Source organism: Epargyreus clarus, unplaced genomic scaffold, assembly GCF_041222505.1.
Source record: "Epargyreus clarus isolate Ecla_fem2 unplaced genomic scaffold, WU_Ecla_fem_2.2 ptg000005l, whole genome shotgun sequence".
Classification (NCBI taxonomy): Eukaryota; Metazoa; Arthropoda; class Insecta; order Lepidoptera; family Hesperiidae; genus Epargyreus; species Epargyreus clarus.
Genome location: NW_027332213.1, coordinates 8,394,841 through 8,411,020, shown reverse-complemented (window position 1 = coordinate 8,411,020; position 16,180 = coordinate 8,394,841). Strand labels below are relative to the sequence as shown.

Here is a 16,180-nt window from a genome sequence, read left to right as displayed (position 1 = left end):
GAAAGAGAAATAATAAATTGGTAAATTTGGTAATTTGTGTGATGTGTGCCTATCGACTCTAATAAAATTAATACTTTTTATTCCAGCTATGTCGGGGTCCGGAAATAACCCACAAAAGCCGTACCGTCCGCCTGCACACGAGAGGCCCAATGCACCTCCGGATGGCTCTAAGCGTCCAACGGCCTAAGTATCTTGTCGGAACCCAGAACCCGACAATGACGACGTTATGTATAGAGTAGAATAGAAGTAGCTCCCTAGTTGGTGAAACTCAACGTTAGAACATGAATGTGTAATAAAGAAATTATTTTGGTTTATCAGTATTATTAAGTGTACATTTAAGGATAAAAACGTGGCTAAAATTTATCTAGGTTGGTATTTATAAGTATTACATTTGTAGAATCTCAATAAACAATTATAATTATATTTACCTATTTTGATTAAAAAATCGACTGAAAAATCTATAGGTACTTACCTGACTTTGGTTTTAAAGCACATAAACCCAAGATTATAAGAAGAATAATCACATATTTATTTAATTAATTCGAAAACGTAAGTAACGATTTTTCACGCAAATAGTAAACATGAACAAGCACACCTATATATAACAAATATCTAACATTTTTTTAATTCAAAGAAAACAAATTTAATTTCACTGAAGCAATAAAAATATATCTTCATTTGTTTTCGTTTAACAACTGCAGACTGTCTGCCGCCTCGCAACTGTGTTACACTTTAATCAAATAAACGTAGAAAATTACAAAATTTGTATAAGTATAATACTGTAAGTAATCACGTTGACGACAGTAGCGAGTATAGTGGAGTAATTCAGACGAAAGAGATTACACGCTGTGAACTCCAGGCGATTAGCATCAATGACTTGTCTAAATGTTTGTAAGACATCCCTTGTTGGCTTATCTGAAAAAATATATCAGGATTTTAAAATATTTCTATCCAAATAAGTAAGGTTAAGGTTATTGTAGGTTTTATAAATACAGGCGAAATTAAGGTAAAACATAAAAACTGCCTTAGCCTTTTTAAGTCATAAATTGTTTAAAAATATCATTGATTAGTATGAAAAATATAGGAATATGTAAAATATGGCAACGTATAGTTTCGAAATGTTAGTATGGTTTTGAAATGATACGATTATTACAAAAATAAAGAAGATGATTTGCGTAAAATAAGATATACCTAGGTAAGTTATTCTTTCTAGGCTTAACTTTAAATGTACGTAATTAGATCCTCGCAATCTCTCTTGAATATAATAAATATCGAAGTAAGGTTAAAACTTTACAGTTGCTTTACAGATGTTTGAATTTACAATGTTCCACATAATGTCATCGATTTAATATAATTTTTGTAAAGTATATCTATAAATGGCTTTTTATTATGCAATAGGATCTTACAAAACTTATTAAACACATGAAGTATAACAGAGCTTTGCATGTATGGAATTATCCGGTAATCGTATGTACCGAGGATATGTCACGTTCGTAATTAATTCCAATTCATCTGCATGCATCCTTTGAGGGAGGGAGGGTGGTACATACTCCATGGTTTAAAATATATACCATCATACATATTTGTAGCGGATTGTTGCGAAGTAGTTTTAATCTTAACTTAATAGCATGGATTTCCGCAAAGTAACGCCTGATACAATTAACAATTCCAATTCTGTTTACACAAAATTGTTTGATTTTGAATTAAAGTTGAAAGAGTTCCTATAACACAAAAAATTGGTTTAAGTATATTTTTATGTGATACGAGCATAATTATGTTCGTGACAGAATTAGGCGTGTCTCTACAATTAAATGAATATATTTTTTATTTCGAAACATTTATAGCTTACCGCCATTTACTAGGGATAGGTTATGGAATTTAATATTTTACCAATTTAAACTACTTCTATTATATTATTACTGGACATAGGTCTTCGAGGACGTCTGAAATCTATATTATGTCATTTCAGTGCAAAATAATATCCTGTAGTTACCATTTTGTGTAGAGGGAGAAAGCTTAAAATGATAAGTACCAGGTCCGTAGAAACGAAACACTCGGTTATTTGTGATATTTACCGCACTAACCCCCCTCGCCCAAACTTCAATATACAACTGTTAAAGTCTTTAATGAATTTCGGATTACAGAAATTGGCATGAAAGTTTATGGTAATCCCATAGATAAGTATAGATATCTGACCGCCTTATAATTGAAGGAAGCCATTAAATGGCTTAAACGGCTGACAATTCTGTCAGCCATTTAGTGTCATGTAGTGTCATGGTGTAATTTACGCGGAACAATGCCGGCATGCGCAATTAGGTGGTGCAAAACACGAAATCGAAGAAATGCGGAGAAATATTGTTTCATTCGTAAATGATCTAAAAACTTCATTTTTTTTATATTTTTCAAACACGAAAATAGATGAACGTCACAATTTCAATTGGTTACGTTTTCTTGTTAGGAGTGAGTAATCTTTACTAATCTATGGGTAATCCATAAGAGAACGTATGCGTCACTGCGTATAAATGTGTATGATTTCTAATCAGAAACTAAACATCCTGCATTATGACGTATTAATCTTTGCAAAAAAGTTAATAAGTCAGTGTGCCTCAATGTACTTTGAAGTGAGTATATTTTGAGTTTGAACTTGCACTTCGAAACTTGAACTTTATAGGCTAGAGTTACACAAGTAGAGGCTTAAAATAAACATGAACTTTGGTGCGGTGGTTTGTATGCCAAGACTTTTAGATCATGACAACCAGGTCAGTCCAATTCTAAGAAGTTTATAGTTTCCATCAATGAATAAAAAGAAAAAAATAATATGTGTAAGCATCAAGTGACAGTCGATTTTTTATATCCATTATAGGAAAATTGTATGTTTCAATTTTGAAAAATTGTAACGCTTCATTTGCATTTGGGTAAAGTACAAAATAGCCTTACTTACCGCATCGAAAGTCAATCATATACTTTATAATAAGTAAATCAGTTTGTTCTACTTCTTGTTGAAGTTGATTGTTAACATAGCAGCCAGAAAAGTACCAAAAGAATGGTAGAGTGCTCCGTGCGACAACTATCCACGCCATATTTACCTGAAAATATTTATATTAGATATTTATTATATAGTTTATTAGATATTTTCTAACTTCACGCCTTTTTCTATCACTCTGCTGACCATGGATCTCTCGTCACAACTACGAGGGATCAAAACGTATGCGAAAACGCTGGTTCAATGCGGATTGGTGAAGGAGGTGCAAATGCTTATAGCCTTTAGTGTTAAAAAAAATATCGAGCAGTAATATCAAAGTTTTGCTTTTACTTCTTATTCATTTCTTGCGGTTCAATTTGTGGTCAATTTAATTTTGAAATACAAATAATATAAAATTAATTAACATTAACAAATAATACTCTATTCTATGCTATTATGATACTTAAAATGTTTTACCCGTTCATTTATAATCAGCGTAATGCCAGTCACAGCATTAGAAAACATTAGCCAAATTGATAAAAGCATCTGTAAATAAATAAAAAAAATGTAATAAATGTAAATAATGTAATGTAATAAATGTGTATGAAAAAATAAAAGGGTACTTTTGTGTTTATTTTTATTGTCAAACTGGAATGAGAAGTAAGTAAGTAATATACTTAGTAAGCAATGAGATATACCTGAATTCCATGATGCCTTTGCAGTAAATTAATACATACGCCTAAGTCGTCGTAAATATTGCGGAGTAATTTTAAATCCACCACCTCCTTTTGTGATTGAACGTCAAAAAAACTAATTCCGGGGTGTAGAATGTAGTAAAATCTACCCTTTGTCTTTCGAAGGTCTGGCAGGCAAAAGTTATTGTAACGTTTAAACTTTTGGGAAATATTTAAATTTATAACTTTTAATATAGCCAATGTCAATGATAAATGAATAACTAAATGCAGGATAGATAGAAATGTAGGCATTTTTACTACAAGAGTGTATGGTGGGGTGGCGTAAATAAATTCCATGACTATTAATATAATAAAAACAACGAATGGTAGCGCCATCCACACATACAGTTTTATTGCAAGTAGTTTTTGATTGTGGTTCTTAATTTGAAGATCACGAAGTATGTTATTGAATATAACATATATGTGAAAGCAAACACTTTCTGAATTGCATATATTAAGTAGGATGATAATAACATTAACTATGAGATTGTTTGCACTGGCGATCTCTTCTAACACCATTTTTACTTTGACAACAGCCCAAAATTTGTGCGGATAAAAATAGGCTGTATAGGCTATCAATGATAACGCAACTATCAAAGACCACACTTTAACCCATCGAATATTAGTATTTACTTTGCCAGTTGCCGAAGGGAAAGGTTTATAGAGCCCGAATGTACTGGAAAGCCAATTGAACATTCGTAAATAGTGATAGAACATTGTGAGCGACTGAATACCGACTACCGACCCAGTTTACTTAGTATTAATTAAAAAGTTATCAAATATTTGATATGATTCCCTCGTGTAACGCGGGTCTAGTTTAATTTGGGAGCGAGCTCTTGATAATTCATTTTTAAATGTGGGGTTGGTAAAATAAATTAATGTTATATCAACACTAGTACAGTGATTATAATCTTTTTTAATTTGATTGAATGATGAGTACTGAAAGGTACGTATTTTAAAGAATATTTGAAGTCATAGATATGGGGGTAGATATAAAACGTATATCAAATTAGTCATTACATTTATAAAAATTAAATTTTGCCTGTTCTATAAACTTAATTAAATATGATGCGTTGTTTTCAAACTGGCACAGGAATCCACTTATCTAATCACACAACATGTCGTTATTGATATAAAACTTGACTTCGATAATGCGCATAACAAAAAGATAAAACGCCAGTGTCCTGAAGTCACATAGTTGCCTTTGTGCAATAAACCCCGCCTAGACTTTTCTTCGTTGATTTACAAAAGGATTTACTAAAATGTCATGTAAGTAACTATTTTTCTTTATATTATCTATTCCTCCCCAAAAGTGTTCTAGGCCCTTGTTAAACATAAATACATGTCTTCATAATGAGTTATCGTTATATCTTTGTTCAACTTATCTCGTTGGTGTATCGAAAGTGATGATATCACTTACCTTTAAAGATATACTCTTTGGAATCCTGTTTCTGAACAAATTGACTAATCTGTGATCTGTAGTGGTATGCAAAGTGAAATAGGGACGTCGGCAAAACATAAGGACCTTCTTTTTTCGCAGACCCTTAATTTTAGATGTAGATTTAGGAAAATCTTATTTTTAATTAAGCGCCAAAATTATGGTCTGTAGCAAAGCAATACGAGTAGGTATATAACAGATTGAAGGTGGTAGAACCCTTTGTGGTTCGACTCCGGCGGCACCACCGCCACACCTATTTCTACCTAATAACAGCTGTGTTAGGCGCTGCTGTGTTCCGGTTTGAAGGGTGTGGTAAGGGAGACAGACTTTTTCGAGACGTTCCAGCTTAGTCCTCAGGGGTAGCGGCGCATCTGTGGCCGACCTCAGGTAGGAATATCTAATCCTATCTGGGGTTGATTACAGATGTCCATGGGCGGCAGTAGCCACTTACCATCAGGTGGACTGCATGCTCGTCTTCTAGGAGTAGAAGTATTTTAAAAAAAAATAGATCCATTATAATAAAAAAGTTTATTTTAGAACTAGTGCTAGAAACACATTTTCATGAGTTCATGCTTCGGAGGGCGCATTATGCTGTCTGTTGTTTGGTTATAGTAAAGTTTGTTAGACCTTTAAAGCCGTATTTGTATAAGCTCGTAACTAAACTATTCTGTAGCATTAAGATATTCTGAATACATAATAGTTTGTTGGTTTTGTAACTGTTATTATACTTTTATTACACCGCCTTCACGGTGCGGTAACTTTGCGTAAAGGTTAACTAAGAGAGAAAGCTTAGATGTAGTTGGTAATCAATTTATCTTTGAATAATAGTAAAATAAGATTCCGTTACTCGCCGAAAGATGAGGTTCCATCTGCGGCAACTTGATTCTTGGGGGTCCTCCACAGTTTAGTCTGCTTGGTCTACGAACGTTTGAGATATGGAATGACATTCCATTTGAGGTGTTTCGAAAAAATTTCCAAAAGGGCTCTTCAAAAACACCTATAGATTAGCAATTTATTTGATGCGAATATTCGTAGACGACGGTGACTACTTCATAACGGTCTTTTATAGCTAGGTTTAACTATAAATGAAAACTTTTAATTCAAATTACTTAAGGCCTTTTTTGTTTTAACATTTTCAGACCCACCACACCAAGGTCCGCCGCCATACCAGGGCTACCCACCAGGAGCGTTCGCATACGTCACCCCGCCGATGATAGTGCCCTACCCTCCGGCGCCAGGTCCCGTTACTAATATAACCAACCACCATATCTACCCCCAGCCGGTCCACGTTGTCGAACGTAATCTCGTTACCTTTTTATTAGTATTCACAATTAGTCGTAGTCTGTTTGCTTTGAAACGGTTGCGGGTATTTCTACTTACACATTTTTAATATATATTTTGGTACGGAGTAAAAGGTGCATTCTCAGCTGTACGGTGGTTTAAGATCTAAGTCAAAGTAGCTCTATCAAAACTAGCAATGCATTTCTGTCTCTGTTGGTATTGCTAGATATAAATATTGATCCAATTGGTAACGTTAAAACATTAAGATTTTTGGGTGACAGTACATTATTATTCATAATAAAAGTAATAATCATTTAAATAGATTACTTTAATTGTATTATACTTTTTATAATTTTTAGACAACATTAACATAACAAAACTAATTCAGATCACACCTTTGCGTTTTTCAAACTACATTAATATTTTTAGAACCAGCACCAGAGCCTGAACCAATTGATTGGGTGTCAGTGACTCCTGACACCGCGTATTCGTTAACGGGCAGAGCGCTGGTCGTGGGCAGGGAGGGCTGGGACGGCAGCCCACTGTGGGCCATCAGAGCCCACCACAACGGAGATTTCGTTCCCGGAAAACTTGCCATTAAGCATAAAGCTGCTTACATACCTCATGCTGGAATGGAAGTTCCTGTTCACCACTTTGAGGTAAGAATCGACTGAAGTGTAAGGAAATATAAGTTTTCTGTTGGATGTACATTAGTCACGATTATCAATCAACATACATATTCTTAATATGTACAGTTTTTCTTTAAAATAAATACAGTAATTATAATAAATCTGTAGCATGTAAGTCGTTGGCATTTCAGTTTGGATGAACCATCTGAAATTTTTACAATACTTTACGGCATCTCATTTATTGTTTTTTTTTTTATATTTAAATTCAGTTATAAGTATAGCCATTGAAATAGTATTCAAAATGTAGTGGAGGGATATTAAAAGTATTTTGGACTTACCTTGCTATTATTTAGGAAGACAACAGTAGACCTCATAATAAGTAGCCGTAAGTAATATGATATGAATCCGAACGATACTTATTAAGTATTCTCATTGGTTCTACGACTATTTTACGCTTTCGACAATTGTAAACTAGTTATTTAGTAGTTGTTCCTTTCTTCTTAGTAACTATTATTTTATTAAATTATTTTCACAGGTTCTCTGCGCCCCAGCGAACGCAGTGCGTTGGGCAAACGCCAGCAACGGCCAGGTTCCAGTGGGAGCTATCGCGGCCGGCAACACTCAAAGTGCAGAGCCACTTTACATTGGTAGAGTGAGGCATCGCGGCTCTGTATCCCCCGGGAAGGTATGTTACACTCACATTTATAATAGCAGTGTTAAATGCTAATGTGTTTTAACTTGATGTCGTAGACCTTCAAACCAGATCATAAATGCCTACTATTTCAAATATCAGACAGAATAATTATAGTTTAAAAACAAAAAGCCACGCTAAAATCGCACAAGGAGAATCGTTAATCCTAATTCCTGACAATCCTGATGAGGAGGATGGGGTAAAATTATTTAAATCGTGTATTGTCATCGGTTCTTGATAATTGTTCAAGATTTTTAATTAATCGGATCGTCAAAGTAGGTAAAAATGGAGTTCAAAGATTCCATTACATACATACATACAAACATACATACAACCCAAAAAGTTGTAAAAAGGTGTGATGGTTTCTAGCATCTAGCAATTAATTTCCGACTAAAAAGCTAGTTAATTATTAAACCACTTTTCCTCTAATAATTAGTTGAGACATTAAAAAAAATCATCTGCTAATAAAAACATCCCACAATTAAATGATTCTATACTTATTACCTTTATATGTGATTTTTCAAAGCAATGCTTACTTTGTTCTATATAACCATATCTATAACCAGTATTTAACCAGTAATTTATCACTTGACATCAATGCATCGCATTTAACCTTAAAGCATTTAACAGTAAAAAGTATCAAATTCTATTTTAATAAACAAAATTCAGCATTATTAGTAATAATATAACAATTTTCTGTAAAGATCCAACAGGATACAATAAACAGTGAGTAGGTACTTAATGATTTCGCTGAAGTGATAACGGATATGATTAACGAATGATAATAAGAAGTATTCTTCACTATCGATATCTTACCTGTAATATATTGAAGACACAAATATAATACTAAGAATGATTAAACATAAATATAATTATTATGATGTGATAAATGATATTTAAAATAGATGTGATGTGATAGATTTTTGAGGTTTTAAAAGGGTTTGACGAATTCAAATCGGATTGAATCAGTATTGTAACTGATTTGAAATTAATCTGCATCGCCACTGTGGTACCACTGTCTACCGTGATCTTTAGTGATGGATTAGCTAATTAACAGAAGTTTTAAAGTTATCCTTTAGTATCCTTTAATATATTTTTTTTCTGATTTCTCATGATGATCACACATTGATCACAATATAAAAAGTAACCAAGTCGTATCAAATCATTTATCCTTGGGTAAAAGTATTGTAGAAATAAATTTACATTAAAAGGCTACGTGTATAGGTACTTATGTAAGGGAGAATATTCATTTTGAATTCGTTGATAATGACAAAATAGGGTGCAATTACCAATTAATGTCCCATTTTTTACATCAACATCAAATATTATATAATTGACGCAAAACTTTTCTTCTGCAAAATATTAATTAATAAGCATGGAGTGCTTTCCCAAATTGCGACAATGGAGGCGAAAGGTTTCAGCGTGTTTTTCACCCTATCACAACTTCGTTATTCACACTTTTTCTATTACACATTAATACATAATTAGTTTCTACTGCACTTCTACGCTCAAACCAATTAATAACTATGGTATGTGTAATTGATCTATTCACAAAAATAATTTAAATACGTTCTTATCTTTTCAGGTTCATCCCAGTCACGGTTGCTGTTATATATCTTTCAGCGGTTCCGAAATATCTTTCAAGCACTATGAAGTACTTTGCAGAATTTCAGGATACTGAAGAAAATTGATTTGAAGGAAGAGTCCTAAAAAAAGAATTTTCTATGGAATATGTACTTAAAATAATGAAGTTACTGTTTGTGAGAAACTTATTACATTTATTAAATTTACGACATTTATTAAATGAAAGAACTCAATGCTAAAAAAAATTAAATATAGGATTTTCTTTTAATTACACTTGCATTTACATTTTAATATGCATAAAATTATATCGTTATTATAATGACTATCTATGTTTTGTATTATAAATAAAATATTTTTCTTATAGTGTTTTCTAATTAAATAAGTAACTTGGAAAAAACTTTTCATCAAAGGTAACTGTAGTAAAAGGAAACATCGGTATTGATGAAACATATGTAGGTTACATGTACCTATATATGTAGTGTGATATATCGATACTTCTGCAAAATGTTCTCAAATATATCAAAGTCAACGAGACAGCAATCAGCCAGTGTACATAATGATCCACAACTTACACATCCTGAAAAGTGACCAAAGTAATTAAGTGGTCCTGCCAGTGGGACTACAATAAATCGATGATTATGTAAATCATTTTAGCAATATGTTTGAAAACACTTTTGTAACAACGTTTTTGTAAGTTATGCAAAGATCTCATTGTTCCGACATACTTAACACCTTAACAAATACTAGGGTGATAGAACTAGAAAGGCTATTTGCTAGCTCCGAATATGTAATACTGGCGAACTTCAATCTCATCAGATTAGATGAGGCAAAGGTATCAGATGATCGTCTTATATTTTGCTAGCGTCTATAATAGTTCACGTATTGTTCGTTTAAACCCAGTTAATCAGGTACGCATGTTTAAATTCAGTTGGTACTGACTTAGGCTGGCCATACATGGACTGCTCGAGCAGTTATCCCGTTATCAACATACACGGACCGCTCTTGGAGTCAGAGTCAAGAGCTTGAAGCTGCTATTGATAACTCCTTGATCAGTTAAGCTAACTGCTCGAGGAATTCAATTTCAAAAATCAGTAGCATCATGGATTTTGAAGAAGAAGCACTTTTGCTGCTTTTGCTCATACGACGACGACGGCGGCGTAAAAATAGAAAATTGTGGGTTCATTCAATATTGGAAACACGAAACTATAATGGAGAATTTAATCACTTGTTTTTGAAACTAAGACATGACGAAGAAAAGTTTTTTAATTATTTTACAATGTCAATCTCATCTTTTGACGAATTGTGTAATATACCCAACAAAAAAATTAAATGTGAAGAACGGGCTGAGGTAACTGCGCGAGAGCAGTCGACAGCTCGAGCAGTCAGTGTATGGCTGGCGACTGCTTGACCGCAAGATGAAAAATCACCGTGCTGCCAACCGCCTCAGCAGCAACCGCCAGCAGTTGCAACTGCTCGAGCGGTTCGTGTATGTACGTACTTATAAGTCTGAAGTTCACTATGCAGTCGCAGTTTGAAGCATTCGATACTGGCTGCTTCAAGCTGCTCGTGTATGGCCGGCCTTAGGGCCCGTTTACATTAGGTCGATAACTAAATACGTCGGCCGCATTCGGTTTAACCGAATTTGTCAACGGAATTGGCTTGGCGGGTGTCCGAATGCGAAGTGTAGTTTACATTGATCTGTGACCGAAGTCATATGCCGTTGAATACGTCCAAACAACGTTATGTAAACGCGCCATTACAGTAAGGTTATTGAAAATAAATCATTCTGTCTAGAAAATAACTAATTTTATTTGTATTAAAATTATATAAATAGTTAGCCTGTATCGTTGCAATTAGGAATATTCGTGGTCATCATCTCCCCATAGGGCCGCTTGACTCAGGTTGTTCGACCACCATGGGTGGCGAGGGCTGGAAACTGTAGTCGGGTGGTGGCTGCTCCGTCACGTTGACACCGCCCCCTGAATCATCACAGCATGAACTGCATGCACCCATTGTTTCAACTGAAATTATATTAAAACAGACATTTATTTATTTATTTCATTTATTTTTTATTAGTTGCACCAACAAAGTGTACACCATCTCCTCCAATACACAGGCTTGACTAAATGAGTTACAAACTAAATGTCACCTCAATTATAGGCACAAACGGCATGCATTAATACCAACATTAACATTCATGTATTAAGACTTAACAACAATTTAAGTGTAAATACAGACATCAAATTTTTAAGCTTAGGTACTAACCACATCTAGTGATTTTTTTTGATACGTGTAAAAAAATGACAAAAATTGTGCTCTACAACGTGGTAAATAATAAAAGGCTATAAATTAAGAAGTAAATAAGTCAATTTAAAACAAACCCAATCAGGAAAAGCTCAGTCATGCTCTACAATAGATTTGAACGAATATCTCAGATATATTTCAATAAATAAAATCATACGACACGAAGCCAGCAAAATTTCTCAACGTTTCTTGAACATTAGGATGTTACCTTTAGATTATATTATATCAGTGGCCAGTGATTTGCAAACCTAACTACAAGGACCACAAATTAATTTAATGTAACTGAGAAATAACAAATGAGGATGCAGACGGCGTGATGTTATGGTGACTGTCGCCCATGGATATATTTCATAACACGCGTTCAGTAAAACACTAACCTTATATGAGATTACAGATAGTACTTCTATGAAACTCGTAAAAGCAAAGTCGAAATGCCTTTTGTAAAGTTGTAAATTTACTCATGTTAATGTACTATGACTCGTAAACAATGTAAAATAACTTACAGTCAACTATGAAAATCTCTTCCTCCGAGTGAATGGTCACCAATATTCACTAATGCCTTCCTTTTAATACACCCGTTGATAAGTAATTCCAATCCACCGTATGGCTTTTATCATTGCCTTACAGATAAGATTAAATTATCCAAAATAATCAGTTCCTATTTTTCTGTAATAACGCATAGATAGCAATAGTGATTCATGAGAATATAGATCATCAGTTCCAATAATTGTTTAAACTTATATAATTCCTATTAAGTACTTTAAAGTGCTTGTTTGTTCAAGGTTCGGTTTACTGGATGAAACAATGTAATAAACCTAAGTAGGTATAGTTCAAATTACGTACCTACTACAATAGATAAAATAGCTTTGAAAATAAAAACTATAAAGGTAAAGGAGTAAAATAATTAGCACTACCATGAGTTTACAAAAGTATTACTCGCTAGCGACTGCGTAAAATAAATGTATGAAAAATTGTACAGCGCCTCTGGTGGTTACTCGTAGAACTAAATTCCGTAGTGTGAGCCACTCGTAACGTAAAAAACCTATCGAAATCAAATCGCTAGCGAATGTCATTATGATCTATTGCCATACAAATTCGGTCCCATGAGTCATTAATTTGACAGACGTTGTCAAGAAATACCGTAACGATAGTAGTTATGTTATTCACTAGCAAAATGACAATAGTTTTCTATTTACAATTTCTATAGTGGCGTTTCTATGCCAACTCATGGTAGTGCTAAGAAAAGGATGCTACGTTTCGTAGGTCCATCAATACAGTGACAACTTGTATAAGTTTAAATTACCTAATTGGAATAGAGTGTTTGAGCAAATAAAGATATTAACAGTTTATTGAATGTAAATTATGGATTTTGGTGACGCACTCCATGCTTTTTTCTGTTATGTAATATTACACTATGTATGGTTGCAAATAAAAGACGTGAAATAGCAAAGAACTAAAAAGAGATAGACAGTATGATTGAGGAATCTACAGTAATCTAGACTTGCATCAATCTAGGTATCGATTAGTTTTTCAGAAACAGAACAAAGCTAAACTAATAGCTTAATGAGTAAGGAGGGAACGGTTCGAATAGATTATTTGTTTTTCGTACGTACACAAACACATTATCTAATACAAATAGAACAACGTAAGATATTTGAACAAGATAGGCCAGCCTAGTCAGCGCTTGGTTATGTAAGGGATTCGGCGTCCTGTCTTTCCGTCTGACACATATACTCTCGGGACATTATTGTTTCGGGAATTATCTGTGCTGGATCGGCCGGGAGCCGACAGCCAGGTGCCATCACTGCGACGAGTGCCTTGATGAGACGGCCCAGCACACGCTGGAGGTATGCCCTGCGTGGAATGCGGAGCGCAGCGCGCTCAGCTCTGTATTGAGGACCGACCTCTCGCTCTCGACCGTGGTTCGCGCCATGGTCGGAAGTGACAGTGACAGGTGACAGGTGGCAGGCGGTGCAATCCTTCTGCGAAGCTGTGATGCTCGCGAAGGAGGCGGCGGAGAGAGCCAGAGAGAATGACGTATCTTCCTAGCTGCCTCGTCGCAGGCGCACGGGACGCCGTAGGGCGGCTTTCGCTGGAGGCCACTCTTTCCCCGTTCCATGAGCCCACAGAGGCGGATTCGGGGGAACCCAACTCCAGTCTTTAGGGCTCGAGATGTCGTGTGTACGTTCGGCACGCTCATCTCATGAGGGACAGCACTGAGAGGAACCCCTCCCTCTCGGGACGTGGCTGGCGTTAACATCAGCGTCGGCCATCAAGTTGCCGGGTCGCGAATGTAATGCTAACGCTTTCTCGTGACCTGGCACTGAACATCCAGAGGAACGCCGCGGAGTTTTAGTCGGTAAGAGTCCGACATACCCCTTCTGTTCCCCCAAGCAGAAGGGCATCCATGAGGATTCCTTCGTGTTATAAAAAAAAGCCTAGTCACTGCTGCGAACGAAGCAAATTTAAAAAAAAATATATTTAAGAACGCATTACGATATTATATTATTCCTGCTAATGTAGACTTTGTAAGAATTCAAAGTACCTACTATAAAATGTAAATGTAGTTTTCAAGTGCACAAGATACTCGTACCTATGACACATTATCTATCTCTGTTAAAGATGTTACAAGATTATACGAGCAATTGTCAGTTTTATACTTTGCGTTTAGTCTACTAGTTAACTGTACGTCAAAATTATGTAGAGATTACTTGGAGTTACGTTTGAGACACACCCAAAACTTTTCGATAGACTAATCTTGGGATGGGAACGTAGGATCAATCAATACATTAAGTTAAGATTTGAAGCATTTGCTTGTTAATTTTATCATCCTGCCATTTCCATAAACATGCCGTTTTAAAACATATTTTTAACTGGAAGGTAATTCCCTGTAGTTCCGGGACCAGAATAGGGCTATGGTATCCTCTGCCTGTCGTAAGAGGCGACTAAAAGGGGGCTTCCGGGGTTGCGGGCGACAAGAGTAAGAGCGAACCGCCCGGTAAGTGACCTTGGGAAGGGCGGCGGTATGTGTGGTAGCATACCATCGTACGCACCAGACGGTGTGGCGAGCGTCAAGCTCACCTGGGCGGAGCCCGACGGGGCAACGCGCTAAGAGGACTCCGGTTGTGTTCCTTTGGAGATCCCGGAGCCCTCTACGCAGCGCCTAGGACGGCCACTGGGGGGGTTTTAGTGCGTAAAATCCCACATAACCCTGCGTCGATCCCACGGCGCCGGGTACCTTTTGAAGGTTTCCCCCACGTTAACAAAAAAAGAAAGGAATTCAGGGTAAAGCACATGTTAATATTAAAGAAAAATAATGCACATATTGGGGCAACCTCCGCTTCTTTTTTTCTTTTTGTCGACCTATTTTAAGAGGTCAGCTCGGTGTCTTTTTGTGTACCACCTTTGGCCCGTGACCTGCTGCGTTAACACCGTAGCTTTATAAAAGGTAACCTATACCTGATATATAGGATACCATATAGGGTAAAAAATAGAAAATCCGTCTACGGGACCACATACAAGTGAGTAAATTCGTAGTAAATGACTTACTTAATGCAAATTGAGAGATTTTTAAAGAATCCAATTATTATAGGTCGTAATATATATTTATTAAAATGCCATACGTGTACTCATATAACGTATTTATTCAAAGTTTTGTTATATACCTACCAACATACATAAATAACAAAATATAACTAAAGGTTAACGAACGAAAATATGCACGAAGGCGCTTCCATTGCCAAATACCGACGTCTTTTTGGTTACTTACGGGATTACAACAAAAAGAAACAATAATATACAAATATAAATTGTAAGACCGTGAAAAAGAAAAAAATAAGAGAAGAATATAAATACAAACTGATTACCAATAGATAGAATGACAAAATATAGTGCAAGGTGAGTGCAAGTGAGTCGTAAGTCGTAAAACCTGTTTTTTAAACAGATGGGCAATTTCCAAGGGTGGTTCCCAAAATATTTCATTTATACGCTTTTCCTGATGTATAGCATGCGCAGAATGGGATTGCTAGAGGGAGAAATAATGAGAGGACGTGCTTACCTAAAGAAATTTAATGAGCAATAAACAGCATTAATATTATTTTGTAACTTAGCACAATTGTTCGAGATAAAAATAATTATATTTTTCTACAGAGCATTTTCATTTCACGTTTATTTTTTTTTTTACAAAAACACTTGACGTTATTTAAGTATGTTGGTATAACTTCCATAGCTACGAAACAACCGTTTCTGTAGATTCAACTTATTATGAATATATAATTACTTATTGATAAATTCTTTATTAATTCATGTAGTTACATTAATAGCTACTTACACATTGTTTATAAATATATCTTATATTGTATAACATACATAAAGTGACCTGCACTGGATCCACTTCATCATTGGCATAAAGTTAATTCGATACACCAACAAATTAGCTTGACAATAGGTACAATATGCAAATATGTTACAATCGTACCTATTGTCGAACTTACTTGACTAATTCGATATTATAGATTTTCAACCGTACTAGTATTTATAATCTGGGGAAAGAATAAA

General features: G+C 35.1%; 2 protein-coding genes across 3 annotated transcripts; one reads left to right on the top strand and one right to left on the bottom strand.

The window, feature by feature from the left end:
- Positions 1 to 505: 505 nt before the first annotated feature.
- LOC140757837 (uncharacterized) lies at positions 506 to 4,215 on the bottom strand. Its single transcript, XM_073093708.1, has 4 exons — positions 3,661 to 4,215; positions 3,440 to 3,508; positions 2,942 to 3,086; positions 506 to 915 (listed from the first exon to the last, which is right to left on the bottom strand). Exons 1-4 carry the CDS (start codon positions 4,213 to 4,215, stop codon positions 755 to 757), a joined length of 930 nt encoding a protein of 309 aa, XP_072949809.1. The 3' UTR covers positions 506 to 754.
- A 655-nt stretch (positions 4,216 to 4,870) lies between these two features.
- On the top strand, positions 4,871 to 9,660 carry FaMeT7 (putative proline-rich receptor-like protein kinase PERK11-like). 2 transcript variants are annotated; one of them, XM_073093636.1, is made up of 5 exons: positions 4,871 to 4,965; positions 6,274 to 6,372; positions 6,845 to 7,074; positions 7,580 to 7,729; positions 9,321 to 9,660. In XM_073093636.1, exons 1-5 carry the CDS (start codon positions 4,959 to 4,961, stop codon positions 9,414 to 9,416), a joined length of 582 nt encoding a protein of 193 aa, XP_072949737.1. In that variant the 5' UTR covers positions 4,871 to 4,958; the 3' UTR covers positions 9,417 to 9,660. The 2 variants fall into 2 exon arrangements, with proteins under 2 accessions (XP_072949737.1, XP_072949736.1); XM_073093635.1 differs by having other exon boundaries at positions 6,274 to 6,432.
- Positions 9,661 to 16,180: the final 6,520 nt, after the last annotated feature.

Coding starts and splice junctions, on each gene's coding strand:
- LOC140757837 (XM_073093708.1), bottom strand. CDS start 4,215: ATGGTGTTAGAAGAGATCGCCAGTGCAAACAATCTCATAGTTAATGTT. Junction 3,087..3,439: donor CGCTGATTATAAATGAACGG/GTAAAACATTTT, acceptor AAATATTTTCAG/GTAAATATGGCGTGGATAGT. Junction 916..2,941: donor TATGATTGACTTTCGATGCG/GTAAGTAAGGCT, acceptor ATATTTTTTCAG/ATAAGCCAACAAGGGATGTC.
- FaMeT7 (XM_073093635.1), top strand. Junction 6,433..6,844: donor GCCGGTCCACGTTGTCGAAC/GTAATCTCGTTA, acceptor TAATATTTTTAG/AACCAGCACCAGAGCCTGAA. Junction 7,075..7,579: donor TTCCTGTTCACCACTTTGAG/GTAAGAATCGAC, acceptor TTATTTTCACAG/GTTCTCTGCGCCCCAGCGAA.